Here is a 25632-nt window from a genome sequence, read left to right on the forward strand (position 1 = left end):
TTAAGTTGGACAGGAAATATATTTGTAGGTCCTTTTAGTGCTGTAATCTAGACGCATTATGAAAACGTTGACCAGTGAGGGTTCCTGGGTACTTGTAATGGTGCAAATAGAAAAGAATCGCAGTTGCGGAAAGCTCAGTTGATCGGGGCTCTTTTAGTTGGTGTAATGGGGAAGAAAGTGGATGATTCATGTGTGACACAGAAGGTGGCACTTGTTCCCTGTTCCTCTGGCGATAAGACAAGGCAGAGTGTGTTATGTTTAACTTACTGGACTGGAAGGTGCTTAGGCAGATGTGAGTGGGGAGGTGTGTAGGGATGTTCTGGCAGGACAGTTGTCCCTTTGCCTCGTCTAATGTCTTTATAAAATATGAAATTGTTTTGATCTATTGGCAGTGTTGAAGTGGAAGAAGTATAAAATATTTGATTTCTAACCAACAGGGTAAAATATACCAAATACAAGGTGAGATATGTAATCATACACAGCTTTAAGTAAATATGTATGTTAAATAACCAGAGTTATATAAATATGTATCTGAGGAATGGTGCATTTCCCCCAAGGTGATCCCTTTACCATCTGTTCATCTTGTTCTTCAAGCTAGGAAAGTATGAAAACAGGAACAAATTCTTTGCAACTTTGCATTGCAAGATTGCTTCTTAGATTAATGTAAGAATTTCTTTGTGTGTGTGTGTGTGTGACTTTTGCAAATAATTAAAAAAAACCTACAGATTAATCAGAAATCCATAAAAAGTGTTTGAATTTTATTTGATCTCTAACTGAGATTACTGTCAGCAGAAAAATAGAGCTGTATGGAGATACTTTGTAATCTGAGTTGAGAGCTTAATCTATAGAAAAAACCTGCAATTTTTTTAAACTCACAAATTTTTGCAACTCTCATGCAGTTCTCTTATAATAATCTATAATCGTGTACTTTGTATTTCTGTGTCTTACAGGGCTATCGTTATGCCTCAGGAGAATAGTTATTGTGAGCAAAATGTACTATACTGCTGTCTAATTTGTTGTTGTCAATCTTATTAGCCTTTTAAAATCAATCTGTTAAAGCAATGCAGGTAGATGTAATTTCTTTATTACAGTATCAGTGAAGACATTAGCTAATTATCATATGGTTCCCCATAAAAATATTTTTGTAGGGAAAAAAATGTTGGATCTTAGGAAAAGGAAATGAATGAATGGAAACACAGATACTTGCACATGTGAGTATTTTTTCACAGAAATAAATTTTTGTGTCTGTTCAGCAGTAGACCTTCCCAATGCCTATGTAGTTTTTTTAAAGAAATTACTTCATGCCTTAAAAGAGAAGAATAATTTAACAGGGTCATAAAGGCTAAGGATGAGAGTCTCCTACCCATTTTGTTCCCAGAGAGGCTGGGAATCAACCATGCTTTTCGTGTTGGAAATGAAGCAAGGAATAACAGAAGTTTGTCTGTTATGAAGTGGATGCATAGTAAGAACTAAAGCTGTTCTGCTAAGCTGTTAATGACCCTTCATTTACAAAAGCCAATGCTTTTAAAAGATGACTCCTTCATTTTGGTATTTTAGAGATACACTTTAGGGTTCGTTGCTAAAAAAAAAAAACAAACAAACTTTTTTTTCTCTTGGGTGAGTGGGAATATCAGCAGGAAGTTTGGATGGCTCACTGAGGAAGTTAACTCATTTTCCAGTTTTATTAATACCTTCCACTGAATGTAATATGGACTGGAGTGTTCTTTCAGGACTCCAAGGTCTCAGCGTGAGACTAGCATGACCAGTCCTAAGTGTCTATGTATTCACTTCTCCACATAGACTTCTTTCTTTCATAATGTGGCTACTTGCACATCAGTGGAGTCATGTGCACAGACTAATACCTGCAGAAGTGGGTCCTGGGGTGCAAACACTGCACTTTGATTCCCAGAAGCTGTACTTGCTTCATGTTGTTCTATGTGCCTCTAAAGACATCAGGTTCTGCAGCCACAGGATGAGTATGCTATCTCTTCGCGCTGCATGCCATGCTTCCTCTTTGCATTCTATAGTAAAGTCATGTCACCTGCTCCAAAGTGTGTCTACCTGCCTGGTTCTTTCTTCCAGTCAGCAGCTGGAAATATATGCCAGCTGCTAGTGTCTTGGCTGGTAAAGTTTCCACATGTCCATGTTGAAAGTCACCAGTGGGAAATGAGGGATTGATTTGGGCTGGTTTCCTTAGGAGAGTTAGTTTTTTTCACCAAGTTTTCCACCAGTCTCTTCAACACAACATCTGGATTTGGTGGCCAGTAACAACCAAGTTCAATGAAGGAGCAAGAGACCCAGTCTAAGGTTCCCTTTTAAGGGAATGTTGCAAGGCTTGGAAATATTTCAACTAATCGATACTAAGCTTTAGTCATTATAATTGCTGCACTTCCTTTATCAGAATTGAAACCATGGTGTTGACCTGCCATCAATAAAACTGCTGACAGTATTAATGCACTTAATGTGGTGTGTGTGTGGCTGTGTGCATGCATATTTATACATCTGTGCATTTAGGAATATGTATTGTGCGGGATATTTTCTGCTATTACAAAGATGGAAGATTCTGGTGTCTGTGTTGAACTGCCACAGTACCATTCACATTTTCCACTAAAATGTCTCACACTAAAATAAATCAACTGTCCTGCTAAAAATTTCTCCAGAAGGAAAGTGCTTGAGATACATAAAAGGCTTCTGCTATGGTAGGTAGAATTTGTGATGTGGGAGATGCAGATTAGGGGGTCCAACATGTGGTCCAGGAGCCACAAGGTGCCTATGAGCAGTTTGAATATGACTCTCTTGGTGGCTGTCTGTGTTTCTGTGGCAGGGGGATTTTAGTCTTGCTGTCTGCCGTATAGAAGCAGCACAGTTTGGACAATGCTAGTGAAGACCTAAAGCAAGCAGAAGGTGTCACAGACAAGGAGCCAGAGCCTTGCACCAGGTTGGACTGCTGCTGGCTGCTGGGGAAGATGGGCAGAGTGCAACAGAAAATCTTCCCTCTCAGACAGCTTTTTGCTGGGCATTTCATAGGACCGTGCTATGCTGACTTAGGTTCTTTCTCATAAAAAGTAGTAGTTATTTCTGTAAATTTGCTGTTAACCTCCTTCCCTGTTTCTGGATCTAATTTTATATGACTTCATGCCAAGACAGTGGAGGAAGAGAAGGAAAAAAAAATCCCTAGAAAATCCAACTGCATTTTTCAATATGATTGTTTGAAAAGTGCTCAGCTTTCAGCAGAAAGAGAAGTCTCTTTGTTTGCACTGATTAGAGGCTAATACATGTAAACTATGGGAGGTGACTTCACTTGAACTGTGCTCATTTATGTATATAGGTTCTGATAACAACCAAACCCCATGTGGTGTACTGGAAATGTGACAGGTAAGTTTTATCCCAAGAATAACCAGAAAATGATTATTTTTAAAATTAGCTTTCAATCAATCAATGAATTTTTTGACCTTAGGTCATTTTTAGATGAATGAACATACCAAGAACTTTGATAAACTAGTTGATCAGACTGCACTGAAGTTTGCACCTACATACTTTCCCTCCTGTTTGGTTTGTTGGGGCTTTTTTCTCCTTTAGTTTTGTAGGAAAGATGTGTAAGTTACTGCCTTTCAGGTGTTCAGACAGTGAAGGTAACTTTTTTCTGTGGAGCTTGTAAGATACAGCAGAGCACAGGTGTGCTTTTGCTGCACAGCCTTCATGGGAACATGCTGAAACTGCTGAATTCCATAGCCCAGCTGTGCTCCTTGAGGTTTCTCTAGGTGTTTTGCTCCTCAGATTTGCTAGACAGAATGCGCGCGGTAGAAAGCCTCATTGGGATTGGTGTGAGACTGATTTTTTACTGAAAGCTGTTTAAATTCCTCTTGGGCTATGCGTGTTGTAGTATTTTGTGGCCACCAGGTGAAAGACGTACTGTTCCCAGATGAGCTTGATTATCGTCATGACTCCCTATTAGGAACAAGTAATGAATCAGAGTGTTTGTTATGTTGTATGTGTTTGTATAACAAATAGTTCTGCAGTTTGGAAGAATATTGGAACTTTTGTCTGCCAGAAAAATGCACACATGCTTTCTGTTAGGTTTCTTTACAGTCAGATAAGTGCTGAGCCACCCTTCTAGAGGCATTCTTCCATAAGAACAGCTGGTCAGGATCATACTGCTATGAGGAAGGAGCAGGTGCCTTGACAGATGATCTCTCACTGCTGAAAACCCAAGGCTGTACTCTTCTTCCAGATCTTTATTCTTCTTGGGAACAAAGACAACCACAGGGAGGATGGAGGTGAGGTGAGGGAAGGTGTCAAAGCAAATCAGTGGCTGGGTGCTTGAGGGCCAGGTTTACCTGCAGTGCTGGGTTTTAGGGAATCGGCTTGACCTGCCGGTCTGACTGAATGTATGGGGTGGGGTGGCAGTAAGGCATGTTTGCTGTTCTCTTTCTCTGTTTCTGTCTCCAAATATAGTAACTCATTTTTAAAGTTTTGTATTTTAGTAGAGTGAGGTCATGTTCCCATGAATATGTTTAATGTTCAGAATGATTTCTGGGATGTTTGCAAACCACCTACTGTTCTCCTTCCCAGGGAGGGGGCCCCAAGAACAGTAGGCATTTGCGTGCAGGGTGCCACTAATGCCTGAGCAGGATCAGGACTCCTCCTCACCCTTCATCTGTGTCTCAGGAGCTCCTGTCCTCTCACCAGAAAGCCTTGCCATGGCAGCACCAGGCATTGGTATGGGGCCAATATTGCCCCAGCAGCATGTCCACAGTTTCTGTGCTGATGCCACCAGGCAGAGGCTGCAAGGCTTCAGGGTTTCCGTGTGTCTAAGACAGGGGAACTCTCTGCTTGAAATCTAAAGTTTCCCTCTTAAGTACACAGGAGTAAATGTGCCTTTTTTTTCCCCTTCCTTGTCAGGTTGGTGTTATTTTGGGTGCAGGATTATGGAAAACACTGTAACTGCTTCCCAAATAATACAGTGTCATGCACAGAAGTGCAAGTTTTCATTCTTTATCCAGGTGAATGATTATGATTGCAAAGTCAGCCTGTAGTGGGGTTTCTTGATTTATGTATTTTTTCTTTTTTTCAATGCAGAGCTGAGCAGTTCTACGTCTCTGCTAATACAAGGTTTTGGTGTATGGCATAGAAAAGACATGAAAAGGAGACATTGAGAAAATGTTCACCTATTTTGATGCTGGACTAGGGATCAGTTTTTCCAGTTAACAAGTAAAGATCAATCTGTAGACAATTTAGCATTAAAAAAATCAGAAGTTGATGGGATTTGAACAAAATTATTCCGAATTCTGTTAATGGTGACAAGTTCTATTTTACTTCAATATAAAGAGAATCAATTATTAATCACTTAAAAGCTTCATTTTGCACATCAAACTTCGGCTATAATGCTTCTTCCATAAACTTTTTTACAGAGAAAATGTGTGTCAGTGGCCCACAATAATGGGAAAATAACTTGTGATTAATTGTTTGCTAATTGAGTACTTTGAATTTTTTGACAAATAAATTTTAGCACAAGGATTTCAAGATTTTCCAGCACGGAGTGCTGCAGAACAAACATCAGGCTGGAAATCCTCATGCACATTTGACTAAGAGAATCAAGACTGGCATGTGCAACGTACTTCAGAAAATATCCAGAAGGTGTTTTTGCAGTGTTCCTCTCTGTGAAGGCTGAACAAGGCTAACAGAGTGCTACAGTTTTACTCTGGAATAAATTACTGTTGTTTGCTATGCAAATCTTATGATTGTAATTAGGCTAGGATTTCAACTGCTGTGTACACTGATCTTTGTTCCCTCTGCACATGGGAGCTAATTCTAATGCTGCAAAACAGCACAGCAAATGCCAAGGTCTGCTCAGCCTCTGATCATTTCTCACAGGCTGCATTTGCTCCAAGTGGACAGTTGAAAAGAAATTATTTACCTCTTCCTTCACAGGGGACATAATTGCACCGCAGGCATCTTGTGGCCCACTGAAACGTTCAGGTACTGTAAAGTCTTACTTGAAAGCAGGGGTTGGAGAAAACGCAGCGAGGAGGTCCTGATAGGCATCTAGTTTTTAGCAAACTGGTTTTAAGAAGCAGAGTTCTGCTGCTGACTGGTTAAGGATCTGGTGGCATGTGTGAGCTATCAGGACAGTGATTGCAGTTCCTAGTACGGCTATGTATAGCTCCCGTTATCTGTGCAGCAGGGCTCTGTGTAACCGCAGCCCGTGGCTCCTCGCCCACACTAATGAGCTCTCCCCGAGAGCGGGCTTGCGCCTGGGGGGGTGGCACAGTGCTCCAGCCGTGCTGCTGTTTTGGAAACCAGTTTGTTGACTGTGCTCAAGTCCAGCTTGCCCAAGCTGCCGTGCCAGCTTGGCTACTGTTGGCTGCGGGAGCTTGTCCCAGTGCAGCGTGGCTGGCCCCAGAGCTGTCTGAAGGACGAGGCAGGCTGGCAGCCGTGGCTGTCAGGCTGTATAGGCTGCAGCAAAGGAGAACTGTCACCTAGACCTGGACTGGGGCGAAGCACCAGCATGGTGAGGCCAGTACAGGTGAGCCACACTCACAGCCCATTCTCCTCTCTGGGAGCCCAGCCACCAGTGTCCAGTCAGCTCATGTGGTGGGAGTGCATCCTGCGGGCAGCGGGTCTCAGTTTTGGTATGACCCAAAGAGCAGGGGAAAGCCAAAGGGTTGGCTGCTGCCAACCGTGCCTCCCAATATGTGGGAGAAGTGGGAGCAGAGGCATTCAGGTGCAGGGGTGTCGGGGATATGTACCCTTCTCTTAGCCCCTCCAGCGGTGGCTGGCAGGGGTGAGCACCTTGTCCTTGCGACTGAGGTGGTGGCTGCACACCCGCAACCTGGTCAGAGTCTGCACCTGCTCCAGGGCTGGGCTCTTCTGTGTGCCTGCCGCCCCACTGTTGCAGGGAGGTCCAGCAAAATAAAAATCTTAACAGGTACAAGATTTATTAGCTTGGGCAGTGTCATCTACAGACAGACAAAAAGGCATTATTTGGAAATTTTTCAGAATCATTGCAAGGACAGAGGAAGAATGAAGAAGTACCCTCTAGGGGACAATATAGCATTGATTTTCTAAGGATGTAGTAAATGACACAATCTGGTTTTTAACAGCTTGTAACTCCTGTAAACCTTCTTTATTTCTTTTTGTTGCCGAGACTCATCTAAATCACAACAAAGCAGAGGACTAGTGGCGGTTTTACTTTTTCTTGCATGTTTGCACATGATCTCGAACCCCTTAATTTTGTCTGTGTAAATAAAATTTAAAGGATAAAGGAAACTGAAAAAGCGTCGAGGTGCCTAGCAAAAAGCAGAAGAAATCTTCTTTGCAGAAAGTGATTTTTCTGACCAAGTGTTTTTCATTTCTAGTGCTAATATGACAAAGTGTATGTTGTTTCCATAGCTGGATGCACCCTATTTCAGAACAGGTTAGAGTGTGTTTTGAAGCTGTTGTTGAAAAAATATATTTTACCTAATTAGCCAAGTTAAAAAGTGGCATAAAATCTGTGTGAGCTTTACAAACTCTGTGCTGCGGCTCTTTGCACATTCCTTTGCCAATGGCATCTGTAATTTCACATTGAACCACAAAGGATCATGACTTGGCCTGCAATTGTCTCTGAGGAAGAATGTGAACTTGACAGTTCTGCACTGTTTTGGGGACAGAAATTACAAAGATCTCAGTTTCCTTCAGTCGCCCCTAAAGTTATTCTATTTGCAGTGCTCCAATCCTGTTTTTCTGGTTCACCGGCAAATTTTAGAATGCAATAAATTTGCAGTCAGGGTGCTAACATGTTGGTGTGGGGTCAGAAATACTGTGTAGTAAATGTAATTCCAGTATGCCTGTTATTAAATAGCTTAAGTCATTCTAGTTATCTTCATGACCCATATAATGAAACATACAAAACCTTAGAACAAGTGTTGGACAGCTCTGGATATTTCACAGAATTGCAGAATATTCTTGAGTTGGAAGGGACCCACAGTTGTGATCAAGTCAAATTCTTAAGTCTACAGGGACTGCACCCACAGCCTTGGTATTGTTAGCACCATGCTCTAACCAACTGTGATAATCTCGTATTTCAAAGTGCTGGGCAGCTATGCCAGGTCAGAATCCCAGGCCATGCTAGCAAGGTGCTTAATAACGCTTCCAGCTCTGCAGGTAGTTTTGTGCAGGGCTAGCGGATGTCTTTGTGCTGCTGCTGAGGTGTGCTGCCTAGGCAGCTGTCTGTGGGGCTGCTCAGCTTGGAGACCCTTGCTCAACACCCAGTTAGATGCAAAGCAGTTCCTGATTTTAGAGGAAAGCCTCTCTACTACCCATGTGTGAATCATTTCAGACCTTATGTCTTGGATCTGGAGGACCAAGGAGGGTTAGCTAATGGAGCACTACTGCAGAATTTGGAAGCTGATTCAAGGGAAACCCTTTTCCCCCTGCTTTCCCTTTCCAGCCTTCCTGGGAGCTGCCCACCCTGGAGCCTCGGAGGTGGGCATTGCCTCAGGGCAGCTGGAAGGTTTGCTCAGGAGCTTGCTAGTGATGAATTACAGAGGTATGGCATGGATTGATAAGGTCGTGTACTTTATGATTAGACACATCCTTCCTCTAACAGCGGTTCTTTGTCTCCATTTTGCTTTTGGTAACGTGTTTCGGCTGTTTGCATACAATGACTCTCCAAGCAGGAGCTGTTTGACTTGAGACAAAGTCACTATTATTCCAGGCAAGCTCAGAAAGCCCTCATAATTTTGTTGCCCTCAGAAGGGTGAATTTATTTAAAAGCCAATGAAGTTAAATCACCAAGGAAATATTTTTATTTTCTTGCAGCCCATCTGTGAAGGACTTTTGGTTACATAAACAAGTGTATAACAAGAAAAATCTACCTGGCAGCTACATTGTTGGGCTTTTTGTGCATTTTAAGTGATGGTTGTAGGGGGCATATTCTTTATCTGTAGCACTAGCAAAAATAAGTAATATTTTTCAGCTATTCACAGTGCAGGTGTGCAGCCTGGGAGCCATGGAAGAAGAAAACTTCCATGGTCCACAAATTGTTGAAAAATACTGACTATTGTAGTGCCTGCAGCCTGACAAACACACAAGTCTATCGATTTCCTCAGCTGGAGCTGATGGAGAGCCCAAAGAGATAGGTAGGAATGGAATACTTTAGGCTTATTTGGGGAGATTTTGGACTAGACTCTCAAGGTGCATGATTTAGTCAAGTACCCGCTTGTGTTTACAAACAGAAACCTTTTTGAGGTACCCTGAATATGAATATGAATAATTTCTGGTGCTACTGTCCTTTTTCAAAGACTATCTCTGATGTCTCGCCAGGAAGTGTCTCCTGAGCCCTTTATGCTCCTTGGTTATAAGCCCCTGTCTGTGATGAAGCCTCACCTCTCCTGCCCCAATCTCTGCTACAGTCCTCCCTTGGACTCTCCTGGCTGTTCTGGCTCCCCTCCTTTGCTCTGTATTGTCACTTACTGAATAGACTTGCTCAGCAGAGTTTTCAGAAGGAAAACAAAACGAGGTAGTCATGGATGACCAATATCAGCTTTTCTTTTTAACTCAGTCATAAAGCACTGTTGGCTCAGTGGTTTGGTTTCTGCTGTTTATAAAAAGGTTTTGTGCAAGAAGTCCCCTTTTTCCCATCGCCCTGTGTGACACCAGTGCTGAGATGACCTTCTGCTGGAAAGTCTCATTGCTCAGTTTTGTCACTGCTCTGTATGAGTTTCCCTGGCAACCAGTTTGAGCTGCACAGAACCAAAAATATCTCGCTGGGGGAAAGTCAGTTTGCAGACATGTATTTCTCTTTAATGAGTTCTCTGGATGGTCTGTGTGTTCAGCCTGAAGATGTCATTATTGGGAACCAACAGCTGGGAGATGCAGTGTGCCCCTTTTCCCTACTTCCACAGGCAGAGAGGCCTATAAGGAGGCTGCCCCTGCATGACTGTCAACTGAGCTGGGGCTGTAGGACCCATCATACTCATTTCTCATGGTACCCTGAGGGTCTCGTCTTCTACTGAGAATGGTCTGTGCAGCAAACACAAAGTCTTTCTTGGATTCCTTGGATCTTTGCAAATTTCAGAATTTCATAGTCAAAGAATGGGTAAGGTTGGAAGGGACCAACCTTACCTAGGTTATTGCTAACAACTTTGTCCACATTTCTGTATAAATACATACATCTTTACAGCTGGGCATGCAGTGAAGTCCAGTTCTGCTCCCATCTTAGTCTCTAAAGACACCGTTTGTGACACCTCCAAATGAGCACATACATAAATCTTTGGAGGTCAAGACCCACCAATTTGCTCAGGAGAGAATGCACAAACAGGAGGTGTTATTTTAAGCCTTCCTTGTTTAGTTTTGACTTGCAGATAATATTTTCACTACCTAATGTAGAACACTGATGTGAAGAAAAGTATTTGTAATTCCAGATGTGTTCTCAAGATGACAAAATTAGAAGAGACTAAATTGGAAAGCAGTATGTCATTTTTAGTAACAGGTTCCCTTTTCTGGATTTGTAGGGTGTGAGGATTGCGGTAAAAGCCTTATAGGAGAATGCAAACTCCACGGACCACTCATCAGGGCTAAAGATAGGGTTATTCCCAGCCGAGCCCGCCTCACCCTACCTCACTACCTCACTTTGCGAGTGTTGGAGCTGAGAGCTGGAAACCAGCAGAGTAAGTATTTTAGCTCTTTTTCCCACATTTGAGAAAAAGGAGGCAAAAAATCTGGCCTGTTTTCATGAGTAACTCAAGGCATAATCATTGGGCATTAGCATTATGAAGACTGTTTTCAGCTAAAACTGAGCACAGCTAAAACTCACAGTCAGCTACTGGTTTTTTATGACTGATTTCTGGTAACAGACACATTAGCTGATGGCAGGACATTAGCCAGAGCTGGTGTGACATTTAGCTGTGAGCAACCAGTTAGCTCTGTTCAGTCAATCCAAGTTTAATGAATGTTGAATTTGTATCTAATAATAACAGCCGCGCACTACTACTGTTTTTCTCTTTTCCCCAAGCATGCAAAACAGGAAAGAGTATTCAATGAAAGGTCAGAAACAAAATGGTAAATGACATCCCATATCCACCCCCTGAAAACTCAAGAGATCACAGTGGGGTAATTTACCTTTTGCTGCATTTTCAGTTCATATTACAGAAAGACTGTTGTTTCCTTTTGGAAGCAAAGCAATTTGAATGCCCAAACATGAACAAAGGAATGGTGTTCTTAGTGTGCAAATTTTCCACAGCTACCTGTGTAAAATTAGTCCTGCCTCAATTGCTTTTCAGACACAGGATAATGTAATAATACAATAACAAGATGCCTATTACATTATTACTCCATTGATCTGGCAGTGGAATAACTGGAATGATTAAGGAGGCTAATACTGTGTTTCTATAGATTCTCTCCACTCTTATTGGGAGAGAACAGTCTCCAAAATTATGCCAAAAGGCAGAGGACTATGATAACATCAGTTTGTAGATTGAGTAGTATCAACACATTTGTATTGCATCCTCAGTTTAACATCATGGATTTTTGGTACTTTTTATTCAATGTAGTTCCCATTAAAAAAAAAAAAACAGTACCTATTTACATCCTTTTTAGATTCTTCACCTTAGAATTATTTAGTGGGCTTATTTCTCTAGAAAAAGAATCCATGTGTTCTGCACTATTTTATCTCCATTTTCACATCTGTAAGCATACAAGAAATAGTTGTGATGTCTGTACTAATATTAGACTTCTCTTTGTTTTCTTCACAGTCCTTGGTGTATTTGCAAAGAAAGTAATACAGAAGAGAACACAATTTGGCCCTTATGTTGGTCAACTGTCTACAAAACTGACCTGCTATGATGAGAGCAGACTAGTTCTGCAGGTAAAAGTCCACTGCCTTTCTATGGAGTGTATATGTGTCTTTAGCAGCTCATACTTATTTAGGTATTTTAATCAGTCATTTTGCCATCTGATCTAGTTCATTATTTGTTCTTTTGATGTGTAAGTATGAGTGTAAATCCCATTATTAGGCAGTACAGCATAACCTGAAGTACCCAAATGTTCCTGTATAATGTGTTTTCTAGAAGTTTGGTTTCCTGCTTTCTAGTTTTACCATTTCTAGGGTGTTAGGCCTATCAGTCTGATAGCTCTTGATAATCTTTTCCAGGAACATGGCTACTGAACTTTCTTCCCAGGTAACACAAAAGGATTTGTGCTTTGCACCATACCACTGGGAGGTTTGAGTTTTTGCACTGAGTTAGTGAGAGAGACAGAAATATGCACTAAGGCACTGGTTTAGTACGGAGAAACAGATAGAGAAACACTTCTTAATTAATTTTAAATGTTGTTGTTATTAATTAATAATAATTGTTAATTTATATATAGACTTTGATGCACAGTGCACTACCTCAGTTTATTTAATCAAATTGTTATTTAGGGCTGGTACCTTCTGTTGCTGCACACGTAGGTACTGACTGTTTCACCTGGAGCATGACACTATTGTTTGTACTTTATCCAGCAAAAATCGTGGCCTCTCAGGACTAGCCCAGCTTAGACAAATCTACATGGACATCCTTTCCCACAGGAATTCCTTGGGAGTTGCAGTTAATCACAATCCTCTGGGCCTCCTCAGTCTTTGCATTTTGCTGTCAGGGTCGTGGCTGAGCAAAGCTCTGTGTCATACAGTAAGTCCATGGTCAAGCCACAGCCTCTGTCAGGACTTCCCAACAGGTCATGGTTCTTCCAGAGTTTGTATTTCCTATCAGGCCCTCTCAACCCCAAATAGAGAGACACCAGCAGCAGTTGCCCTGTGACACACTCAGTGTCTTCATTTGAGCTTTCTCCAGAAGCTTGGGACTGTAAAACACTGTGTTGTGTGGAAATACTTCTTAACTTGAGTTTGAAAGCTTCAAAGTAGTAATAGCTTGAGTAGTTGCTGTAAACTTGATTTGCACATGGAAATCATGGGAATCATCTGCCAGGAAAATAACACTATCCTTCTATGGGATTTTCAAATCATGTGGACACCAGAAAAGGTTTGTTCCTCTCTGTAACTAAATATCTTCAGTCTTTTGATTAGACACTATTAAAAACGCAGAAAATGTACTTCTCTAACAATGGATGGATGAGCTAAGCACCCAGTTCCTTCCTCTTCACCAAGCCATTGTAAACCACACCCTATCCTCTATCAGTCAGCACTATTTGCTTAAAAGTATACAGTGATAAGCACAGCTCTGGCTGGTGAATGGACTGTTTCTTCAGAAGAGGAGATTAGAGTCCCAGATTTCCTACATGACAGCAGTAGCTGCCTTGACTTCTCCCTAACATGAGTATGTGACCAAACTTGTCCAACAGGCAGGTGCTTTCATCGGAAACATGATGAAGTTAGATAAAATAGTTCCCAGAAGCAATGAAAATGCAACTTTTTTTTTGCAGTTACTTGCCCAGTTATGTGCTTAGTAGAACAAATATAAGCTGTGCTGATATCAATTGTGCAGCTTTGTCTGTCCGTGTTCGAGACACTATTGCAGAAAAGCAACTGTCTTGTTTGAGGTCAGTAGTTTTTGCCTCATAGGGGCATTCTCTTGGAGGGGAATCTAGGAAGAATGAAGTAAAGGAAAAAGAAAAAGATCATTCTGGCACAATTTTTCATTTGTATTTACTTTTGCATTGTTAAGAGGAAAAAGAGAAGACTGTTAAAATGCCATTATGTTGTATGTTACCTCTCTGGACTTATTAACACAAGCTATACGATTGTTCCATGCAAAATGTGGTAGCAGTGAAGCCTGAGATTATCGAGTGCTCAGGAAGTAGATTAAGGCATAAAGCTTATCTTTCTACCTGCCTGCACTTAGTTCTTATAATATTATCTTTATATAACATAAAAATGATGAACTATAAATGGGAAATACATACAAAGGCCTACAGTTATTTTAGTAGTGGGGTGCTCAGCAGGTATTCGTTCTTCACTTTCTTTTGCACTTTTCAGTGTTCATTAAGAGTGATCTATTTCAAAACAACGATGATTTCAAGGGACATATGACCAAGACAAGGTAGATAAATGATAGCTGTGATTGCAAATTAAAGAAAACTAATTTACCTCTATACAGGACTTGGTTTTATCATATTCATTCTCCCCACTTTGTTTCAGGTGTTGAAAGATGGAGGGAAGTACTTTCTGGATACTCCCAATGAGGACTGTGGAAACTGGATGATGTTTGTCCGGCTAGCCCGGAACCAAGAAGAACAGACCCTTGTGGCTTATCAGCACTGTGGAGAAGTTTACTTCACAACAGTTAAGGTAGTTAAACCTACATTGCTCCACCTGTCATCCAAAGGGACATTTGTAGACAAATGTTCTGAAGGACTAACCCTTTTACAATGACACATTGATTATATTCTGCTAACTGGATCATTACATACATACCACCTTTAATGTCATTTAATCCGTAGTACAGCAAGCAGTGTATGGGGTTTGTCAGGAAAAGGTGGTGTGTACTTGCTGTTGTGGGTAGAGAAGAAACTGAGCCAAGGGAAGATAAAAACCATTCACGATGATAGTGTTTAAACTGAATGCTGTTTAATGCCAGGTAGGTATATGGTGAGATTATTCGGCATTATTACATTTAGCAGTACTTCATTCTGGAAATAACAAACAAATTCCTTTCTTTTATTACTTTTCTGGACACATACTGTTTTCTGAGCACATTACCTTGTGCTCAGGAACAGGGTGTTGAGTGAATCTTCAGGTACTAGTTTTCATGCTCATTAAATCTGAAGACTTAACTGCAAAATTTATAATACTGCAATGTTGCCATGAAATTATCAGTTTATGTTAGAGATTCTGAACCGCATCTTTGTCTGAAGAGAGAGAACAAGGTACTCTGGGTTTATAAATGAAACTAGAACATACAGTCTTGTTTTTTATTGTTTTGGCCATTTTCTTAGGCAGAGTTGGTTTTAATCAGAAATAACTATTTTGCACACTTGAGAAACAGAAATCTATCTGTTGAACATTATGCTTGTATATCATTGTGAGCAACATTAAAATTAAAATAATAATAAAAAAAAGAATATTAGTGGAAAGTAGTTACTATGAATTAAAATCCAGCATTTCAGTTTCATATCCAAGATTGGCACATATTTCTGTGGCATAGTAGTATTTACATTTTTCCTCCATTTTTGTTTCTCCACCTGCACAGTGAGAAGAATATTTCCTATATAGTGGTGATGAGAGAATAACATTTCATACCCTTAAAGTCTTTTATAACAGTATGGAATATAGTTGATTTGGGGATTAATATCAACATAATTATTAAAAAAAAAATGTGAAATAGTATATGCTACTCTGAGACATATTTAGGCTGTGTTTGAGATTCTCATACAGTCTGTATCATTTGAGATTTCAACTTGATTTGAAGTGCATGATATGCTTGTAAAATTGACAGGATTACTAATACTGTGTTTGGGAAGCATGAACTTTTCCAAGAAGTAGTTGTTATAAACTGGTAACTTAAAATTTCCAGTATAATTTAAATTCTGTTGAACCAGCTCTCTGCTGACTTCAGCAGAACTCTACACACTGGCATTAATGGAGAGTTGCATCCTATACACTGACACAAAGAGTGTCCCAGGATGATGCATGTGTCTTGGAACCTTTGCTGTGCTGTGGGTCATAGGGCATTACTTGGGTTTTATTTCTCCCAAGTTCCAGTATCATTCAGGGTGCTGTGGCATCCTGCAGATTTTGTCCTGGTCAATGAATGTGATGGCCTTGTGCTACACTTAGGCACACCCTGCTGGTCATGCTGTGAGACTGGCTTAGGGCTGATTCTGAAGATACTTTCTCAAGACATTTTTAGTAAAGTGTATTAAGATGGGAGTAGGACTGGGTCCTTTCCCCACTATTTTTGCAAATAAATGGGATTTCAGTGACATGAAACTACAGCTACTAAAGCAGACATGTAAGTGGCATCCTGAAACCGCCATTAGCTTACTTTCTGACCTAATTGCTGCAATCCTTAGAAATAAGTGCTTTAAAAGGTATAGAATTGTGAGGAAATAGAAATCATCCACAGTTGCTGCTGGTCTGATCCCATGAGAGTTTCATGTGTGTGCTGCAGTTCTCTTACTGTCACTGGTGGCACAGAGTAGAAGACAGCTTGTAGTGGATTTGGATAGTGATATTTAATGTCAGTTTTACTGAGATTAGAGCTTTTGAATTACTTGACTGTTTCACACACTGATGCACTTGCTCTTCCCTCAAAGTCACATTGACCAGCTCTCAGCTTCCCATAAAGGAGATGGCTGCTGGTCTAGGAATGTTGGGCAGAAGTTGTGACAGTGTCACGCTGTGCAGTTTTTTTGTGGGTACCAGTCTCAGCTGTCACAGGCGAAGCTCCCAGACATCCTTAAACATTTGTCTTACAATGCATGACGAGCCTCCTAGTTAATGACTCTGCCTTATGTCCTTAATTGAGTGGAGAATTCAGGACAGACCATTTCTATCTAGGCCAGGTGTTATCACAATGTACACCCAACCCATACTGGCTGTAGCTAGCAGGCAGGCTTGTGCCTGGCAGTTCAAAATTCAGTTTTCAGCATTAAACCCACAATTAACTCCTCACATGTCTGCATTCACAATCTACATTGTCTTTTCCCTACCATGCGTATCCCACACCGATATTACAAAGTAAGGGGATTTTATGATTTCACATTTTCTGGAATAAGACTCAGCTGCTCTCTTTCCAGGCTAATTTGTTTGGTTTTGGTGGTGGTGGGTTGTTTTTTTTTTTTTGTTGGTTGTTTTGTTTTGTTTTGTTTTGTTTTCTTTTTTTGGTGACTTGAGTTTATCTTAGTTAAAATAAAACTACAAGCACAGTGCAGTTTGGCTCTACCCCTGTTGCAGCTATGTTGGTTTTTATTATAGATGAAGAAAATTGTGTACAGGGTCAGGGAGTCATATAAATTATGACCTCAAAGTTTAGTTTTCTCCTTTGCATTTAAAGAACTAATAGATCTTTAGCCAGTGAGTGTAATCACACCTCTCTTTTTCCATTTGCTGTATTATTGACTGAAAGTATGTATCAGAAGAGGTCATAATCCAGTCCAATGAGAGATTTGGGCAAGCATGACTGGATGGGAGACTGCAGATTATGGGCTCCCTTAATCCTGTGGGGGCAGGCTTCAGTGGAAGGAGGGCAGAGTTGCAATAAAGCACACTCACAGGAAGCCTGACACATTAGAGCCAGCCCATGGAAGGCACCAGTTTGCCTTGCAGTCCCCATATTGATCAGCTCTGCACCCATGCTCAGTGTGACATATCCAGGAGGCATCCAAGATCTTGTGCACTCACAATGCATTTTCCTTTCCCTGTACCCTATAGTTAAGTGTTGTGTCCACTGGGCTTCCAGACATCAAGGAATGGGCATGGGATATTGCTTGGAAACACTTCTGGATGTCTGAACAGCACAGACAAATATATCTCACTGAGCAAAGGTTATGAGGACTGAGGCATCCCTCCTGCTAATGCCTCCCCCCCCCCCCCCAAAATCTCTGTGCATACACAATTCCACTTTTAGAAACAGAAAGTGTCAAGCCCTAGTGGGCAGTATTGCTCAAGAAGTTCTTGAATCTTGAAACCAAGTTACCAATAATTTAAACAGAGTCAAAAAATGCAGTTTGGGTAAGGACAAAACACTGCACACCCCTGCCCCTCCTATCTTTCTTATTGTTTGGTTTAGGAAAATGACACAAGTAAACATGTGCTGTTTTTTTCCATTCACAGCCAATTGAACCCCACACAGAATTGAAAGTATGGTATGCTGCCGATTATGCCAAATTTATGGAAGCTTCTGCAGTCTTCATTAAAGAAGAATCAGATGTCTCTCCTTTGCCTTCAGTAGCAGTAAGTACCCCTACTCTTCATTGAAGCCATCACTAGACATAATAAATTATGGTTTATTTACATGTTTTCTCTGTTTATATAACTCTAGTAATGCAAATGTAGGCCACAGAGTACTTTTAGCAATTTTAGCCAAGCAGCTACTTACAGAAAGGCTGTTCTTCCTGTCCTGTGTTTGTAATGCAATGGAGCCATCAGATATAGTCAGAAGTAAGTGGCACTACTTGATATATTGGAAAGACTTAAGATGGGCACTAATTTTTGGATAACCAAGCTGTCCAGCCTCTGACTTTTTTCACCATTTCCCCTTCTTTTGCTCTGACTGATTACCCAGAGTACCCACTGATTATTTCAGTTTTTCCTGTTCACCCTTCTCTACTAATTCAAATACCTTCCCCTCTGTATCATAGCAGAAATCCTTAAACTGATAGGAAACGTTTGTTAAGTGTTGAAAACATGGCTGTGAAAATCAATACTTAATCTAGAAAGAATGTGAAACAAATGAACCAGGAATACAAATGAACAAGGAATTCATGTTCCAAGAAGGCTTGTGAGGCCTTCAGAATATTCCTCAGAAGGAAGGTGAGGGAGAACCACAGCATCAGACACCAGTCTTAGCAGAGAGGAGGGCTCAGTTTAGAAATAAAGGTGGATTGGGTACAGCCTCAGCATGAGCAAGCTAGCCCAAGAGCAAGGGAAGAGTACAAAGAAGACAGTTTATGAGAAGCATGTATAAAAGGTAGATGAAGTTGAGGAAGTACATGGTCGTGCATTAATTGGAAGTACATTTCATCAGTGATTGGAGATTTTTGGTAATTGTTTTTCATCAGAATTTTTATAAAATCAGTATTTAAAGTGAATTCAACTGAATCCAGTAGAGCTCTTATTTCCACAGAAGTAATACTTCCAAATAATGCACTATCTGGAAAAAAAAAAAAAAGGTTTTAAGTCAGGATAGGCTTGAGATCCCTAAACCTAAGGTGTTTCTTATCCAGTTAATGGAAGTCTAATGCCAAATGTCAGGCTAAGTGAGGAAGTCTCTCCTGGAGCCATTGACCATTGCTGTGTGGTAAAACACGGAGTCATCCCAAGACACAAGGAAATCTGTATGGCTAAACTACATTTTTGTACAGAAATACATCCCATTTTTGTGTGGCTGGAATAGCAGATAGACTATGTCAGTCTGAGGATAAAGTACAATTTACAACTGTTTATTTCATAAATGCAACAAATATAGAGACTTTGAAATTCAGTAAGCACAAATAAACAAAGGTGTAGGACTCAGGACTGTTATAGTAAATGCTAAACAAAAACATATAAACCAGTTTTTAGCCAACCTTACTTTTCCTTCGAGTTTTTACTCCTAGAGAGAATCTTTTGCTAGTTGAACAACTAGGTGGTAGCACATGGAAGTAAATATCACCAGAGACAATGACGAGTCTTAGAAAAGCACAGGAGAAGATGAGTGAGAAGAATATGGACCTTCCTTAGAATGTTTGGTAAGAAAGACCTGTCTCTGTTCTCATTGCAGAAAGAGCCCCTAGACCCTTGGATATGCTCCAGCTGTGGAAGCACTTTTGCAACTTTTGCTCTGCTGGAATCTCACCAGTGCAGCCATAAAGACCGAGTGCTTCCTACAAGGTTCAGACCACCAAATAAATTGGGACCTGTGAAGGCAAAAAACAAACTCAAAGGGAAACTGAGAGGAGCGTCATTAGGCAAAAGCATTACTCAATGCTTTGGGACCATTTCCTGTTCCTCTGCTGCAAAGTTTAGCTGTGCCAGCTCAGGAAGCACTTGTAGTGCTCTTGTAAGGTTTATACCTAAATGGAGAAATGGCCGGTCTTCACTGCTGAAGGGAAAAGAAGTGAAGCAGCCAGATAGTTATCCCTGCCGACTCTGTGGAAAGATATTTGATTCCATTGACAAGCTCACGGTCCACACTTATGCGCACAAAGGGGAGCGTCCCTACAAGTGTTCACAGCACGGATGCACAAAAGCCTTCATTTCCAAATATAAACTGCTCAGGTACACCTCTGAAGTCATTCCTTTTCTGCTGGGGGTGGGGGAGGTGGGGGAAAGACATCTTTTTCCTTTGGGATGTTTTAGTGACAGTTAATCCCTGAGGTCCAGTTTTTATTATTACTGTTTTTGATAGAATTGGAGAAAACTAGTCTCCTTTAATTATGGTGGCTACTCAAAAAGATGATGTTGAGCAGTTTTAAGCTACTCTATGCTTTATGTTTAATACCTTCCTCCCCCAACAAAATTTAGGCTTTTACTAATAACCTGAGAATTTGTGAGAATGCCTTCCTTTGAGAATTCCAGTGTTTTCAAGTTTTGAGGCTGCAAGAGTTAATGTACTAGAATAAATGTGAACATAAATAACATTTTTGTGTCTGTGTTTTGTTTTTTTTTCTCTTAGGCACTCGGCCACTCATTCTCCACAGAAATCTCACCAGTGTGGCCTCTGTGAAAAGACCTTTCACAGGAAAGACCATCTAAAGAATCACCTTCAGACCCATGACCCCAACAAGATGGCCTTCAAGTGTGAAGAGTGTGGCAAAAAGTACAACACCAAGCTAGGCTATAAGAGACACTTGGCTCTTCATGCTGCCACCAGCGGGGACCTCACCTGTAGGGTGTGTGCCCAAGAGTTTGGTGGTACTGAGATTCTGTTGGAACACCTCAAAAGTCACGCAGGGAAGCCGACTGGCAACATGAAGGAAAAGAAACATAAGTGTGACCACTGTGAGCGTCACTTCTATACCCGTAAAGATGTGCGACGTCACATGGTGGTTCACACAGGCTGCAAAGACTTCCTGTGCCAGTTCTGTGCCCAAAGGTTTGGGCGGAAGGACCACTTGACACGCCATACGAGGAAGACTCATCCACAGGAACTGCTGAAGAGCAGGTTGCAGAATGGTGACTCAGTAGGTCTCCTTGACCAGCTCTTTTCATACAGACTGAAGGAAGATGCCAACATGCTGTCCCCTCTTCCTGAAAGGGTCCCTGTGACAGATGGGATTGTGAATAGTTCAGAAACAGAGGAATACAACTGTTCACATCTTCATTCCCAGTCAAGCTTACAAACTGCTCTTCCTCTTGAGTCTTCTCCTCACTTGCAAAGGATGGGCTGTGCAGACAGCCTCCCAGCTGTCCCTCCCACACCATGTTCAGCAGCTCTCCCTATCAACCTGAACCTTCATCAGCCTAACAAATATGACCTTAGTTCTACCTCATTTGCCGCAGGATCCCTCAAGAATCTACCGATAAAAGTGGATGTTAAAGGTTACAATGTGCATCTTCTCGAGGACCTGCCATTACCAGAACCTCAGTCTCTCCACAAAATCAGTATGGAAGAAGCTTCCTCAGGGCCTATAGGGGATACTAACAAGTACCCAGTGCACAAAGAGACAGAGGCAGCAGCTGAAACTGCAAGCCTGCCTTTCATGGATCTCACTCATGTGATGGGTTTCTGGCAGCTCCCACAAGGTGACAACCAGAACACTATGGGGGACATCACAATGGCGTTTGGCTCAGAGGAACCATCACACAGGCTGAATGGCCTTGGCCAACAGCAAGGTTTTCAGCTAGCAGCTGGTGGGATGGCCATAAACCAGCTGCATCATCTTCCTCGCTCCTTTCCATCCACTACAAATTCTGTAACATTGCCTCACTTTCACCATGCCTTCAAGTAACCATCATCCTGTGTGGGTTTTTTCCCTTTGTTTTTTGTTTGGTTTTTTTTTTTTAAGACTGTGCTTCTTACTAAAATCTGTTAGGACTGGGGTGTTTTTGTTTTGTTTTGAAGAAAAACTGCCCCAAGTGTTTTCAAAGCACATTATGAACATGGTAGTTAAATTCAGGATGTTAATAAACAAGAAGCTCTATTTTTCATACTATTAGTTTTTTAGCATATGACAACAGTAGAACTAACATATTTCCCTCAGCTCCCTCTATATTTTTGTTTCTTTTCATGCAAACAACTGAATAACTATCTTCAGTGACAGCAAAGTATCATAACAGGCACAATAAAACTATGGTTGCTGAAATAGGAAAAATATGGTTAGGGTGAATGGGAAGAGGGGGGAAATCACAAAGAAATCAATTTAATGAGCCATAAATCACAGCAAATTTGTACACATGGCAAATGTAACAAATGATTTATCAACATCAGATAGATATCTGTTAAGCACTTAATTAATGAACTTTATTAATCCTTAATTTAAATCAGAATCATTCCATGAATAAATCTTATGTCCTTGTTTCACTTTCTTCAATGAAGATCATCACTATTACGATTATGTTAAACTAGATTTTGCTTTCTGGCAGCCAGTTCAGCTGTGTGCTTTTTTCCAAGGGCTGGAAATAACTACCACTTCTGAACGACTGTGTAAGAACTGCTGTCTTGGATACATGCAGTTCTCAGAATGGGAAGTGAATTGTCTCAAGTTAGAACAAAACATTAATTTTGATTTAAAGCTGGATCTGTCAAGACATCAGACACTTCTCTCTCTCTCTCTCTCTTTGTAGTAAAGCACTTGAGCATTTGCTTAAATTTAAGGTTATGGTATCCCATTGGGTCAACAGCTTGATTAATTCAACACTTAATAAAAAATAATGCATCCTACCTAAGGGGCCTTTATTCACCTTTTGTTAATAAAAATGGCCACTGTTTAGTCTGGGAAATTATTAATAATTGCAACCATCTGAAAATATGGGCTTTCACAGAAATCCAACCCTGGCTCAGGGGAGCCTGCGCCAGGCTCTCCTGCGCCAGGAGACCCCTGTGGAGCCAGGGGCAGGTCCATGCACAGAGGGGCTGTGGTGGTGAGCTAACACTGAGCCCTGTTCAAAACCAGGTTCTGAACCTGCCTTACAAGTGTCAGCTGAAATTAGCAGGTGTGATAATGGTTGAGGCCATTTTACTCATGGGAGTTCTGCTCAGAAACATTGGGACTGCTGCAGTTGGACTTCAGCCTTTGTTTCTTGCAGACTAGAACCATGGGGACTTCTGTTTGTATCCTGGGGTAAATTGTCCATGAACAGTTCCTGTGGAGAGTGTGTTGGTGTGACAGTTCTATCACCTGATGCATGAACAAGCAGAAATTGTAAAGATCACATTTGCCAGTAGATGACATTATTAAACAAAGAAATAAAATCTTCACAATTTAGTTTGTTGCTTAACTCATAATTACAAAAAAATAACCAAGGTTTTAGTGGATGGCTCAGTTACTAATGGATTCTGTTTCATCTAAAACACACACAGAATTTCTGCATCTGAGTAAATTCTCAAAGCCCAAGAGCTACTCTTCCATTAAATCCAAAGAGAGTTCATAGTACCCAATGGCCGTTAGTAATATAACATGGAGCAAGCATATTCTCCTCTCCCTCATTAATCACAGGAATATTTCTGGAGAGCTTCAAGTAAAAAACAATTTTAAAATTATTGCTGTTTTGCTGTTACTGAGCTACATTTCATTGTAGTTTTACAATGTAATTAAATATTCTTACAAGTTGATCGGTACTTGGATTAAGGATTGTCTTATTGCAGCTCATGAAAGAATATGTTATGCAGATGCAGTGCTGAAGAGAATTTTTGTTACAAAAATTTTTGGCATAAGACAAACCAAAAGGAATTTTAAAGTCATTCCTGTAATGGCAACAGCAGGAGGTGAACAGGTACTGCACAGTCATGTCTAGTGAGTAGTTATTTAAATTATGAATTCCAGAATAGGGAAAAGGTTGCAAACAGTGTTATATGCACATTCTACAGCTAGGCTTGTATTTTCATCTGGACTTGGAAAGGTGTGTGTGTGTGTGTGTGTATTCACTTAACTGTATTTTTTCCCTTGTTTGCATAAATTGTATTCACTTGGCTTCAAGCAAGCTTATGTACTTGTAGAAAACCCCCAAAAACTAAACTACAACAAAAAAGTCTTTACTACAAAAAAAATTTGTAGCACTGCCTGGTCATACACATTTTGTCATTTTGGTTTGTGCTTTTATAAGAGGTGTCAGTAATTACTGAAATACTCACCCTTGAATGTGATGTTAACAAGAAAACATTATGCAGACACTGAGCACATTCTTCTAGCTGCTCTTTCAGCCCTTGAGCAAGGTACCTGAGCTCTGGGTTGCCAAGGGAGGTGCTGCTGCCTGATCTCAGCTTCTACCAAAATAGGGAAAGATAATAAGAATTTTTCACCAATGCATATGATGTAACTACAGATTAAAGACTATCTAATTAAAATAAAAAGAAAATAACCACTTCTGAAGCATTTTAAAATACTTTAAAAGCACACAGCGATAGTGTCTGCAAGTAGAGCACAGAAGCAAACCTTAAATGTGCAATGCTGCTTAAACCCATCAGCCCATTCAATTTTCTTTTTCCAGATTCTTGACATCATAAATGTTGCAGAAGCTGATGATGTCCCATGATAAAGAAAGGCAAATTATTTTAAAAAGTTATGTTGTCAAAAAAAAATTGTTTTGTTTTAAAATTCTTGCAACTCGAGACGTGAGATACTCCCAAGTCATCTAATACCGTACGTGGGACTGGACTTTCTGAGCATGTTTGTTAGGGAAACCTCTGAGCATTTCTCAGAGGCCATCAATAGCTGAGGCTCAAGCTGCAGGACACCTCTCTGGTGGCACTGCCATTGGCTCATGCAGGGCTGTGACAGCACCAGTGTGGGGAGAGGCAGCCCCACATCCACTGTGGGTACCGTGGAGGAAGGCAGCAGCCAAGCGCTGACCACTCCTCCCTCTCTGGCACGGCCCGTTTCTTCTCCTAATGGGAGAAGTGGATGTAAGGGCAGAGAACTGCCATGGAGAAGGTAGGATAGGCCATGGCACAGCAGGTAAGAGATTTGATATATCTTAGGGTATTTTACCTCACATTCAAATAGAGATAAAAATACTCTATTATCTGAACTCTGCTTGAAAACCTGTAGAAGTAGAGCAGTATGTGGTAAATAAACACAATCAAATCATACTGTAAAAGAAGAAAATTTAGTAAACATTTGGCCTTATAAAAAAGTATTCTTTTTATGAAAGAAGAAAAAAGACCTGAACCTGCTGAAATAATGTCAAGAAGCTACAATTGTACTACATGGAAGAAAAGACTGCATCCTCTATGTAAACACAAGTAGATCTATTGCTAAGTTCCCATCCTCTATCAGAAACTAAGCTAATTGCTTTTTCCTTCAGTTTTTTTATCTGCTTCTGTTGGAACTTTCCACTTTCTTAGTCAATGGGTTGCTGTTAGTTTCAGAGAGTTTTTCATAGCCAGTCTGAACTGGGGTGGTACATTCCATATATTAATGGTCAGTTCATTTCTAGTGGAATGTTTAAAATGCTTTTCCTCAATACACCATTCCTGCCCTTATATATATATATATATATATATATATATATATATATATATATATAATTTTTTTTTGGTAAGATACTGGAAACTAAGGAAATCCTACACTTCTATACACAGACAGAAAACAATGAGGACACATACACAACAACAAATACAGTAAAACTGGCTCTAAATTTGAGGATTAATTTATTTGGTTTTTAAAGAAAGCAGCTGTGGTAACATTGCACATTATAGTTTGGAATGGGTTTGGGGTTTTTTCCTTCTTCCTCCTGGACTGAAAGAAAGGCTAAGCAGGACTGCTTTAATATACTGGGGCTACTGTCATGCCCTCTTTTTCTAGTTCTAGGAGTTACAGTTGCTTCAGTGTCATCCTTTCGGTATCCATCTA

The 25632-nt window shown here is 40.6% G+C and overlaps 1 protein-coding gene across 5 annotated transcripts in view; it reads left to right on the forward strand.

The window, feature by feature from the left end:
* PLAGL1 (PLAG1 like zinc finger 1) overlaps positions 1–22502 on the forward strand; it is a 44755-nt gene extending 22253 nt beyond the window's left edge. For 3 of the 5 annotated variants that reach the window (XM_068184716.1, XM_068184717.1, XM_068184718.1), the window contains 6 exons: positions 10497–10652; positions 11736–11848; positions 14117–14266; positions 17753–17872; positions 19401–19897; positions 20295–22502. In XM_068184716.1, coding sequence (XP_068040817.1) covers positions 10497–10652; positions 11736–11848; positions 14117–14266; positions 17753–17872; positions 19401–19897; positions 20295–21570 — 2312 coding nt within the window. In that variant the 3' untranslated portion in view covers positions 21571–22502. Of the gene's footprint in view, positions 1–5819; positions 5980–6325; positions 6527–10496; positions 10653–11735; positions 11849–14116; positions 14267–17752; positions 17873–19400; positions 19898–20294 lie in introns of those variants that run through there. The other 2 variants (XM_068184719.1, XM_068184720.1) reach the window with 2 other exon arrangements.
* The last annotated feature ends 3130 nt before the right edge of the window (positions 22503–25632 follow it).

The sequence above is a fragment of the Anomalospiza imberbis genome, chromosome 3 (genome assembly GCF_031753505.1).
Source record: "Anomalospiza imberbis isolate Cuckoo-Finch-1a 21T00152 chromosome 3, ASM3175350v1, whole genome shotgun sequence".
NCBI lineage: Eukaryota > Metazoa > Chordata > Aves > Passeriformes > Viduidae > Anomalospiza > Anomalospiza imberbis.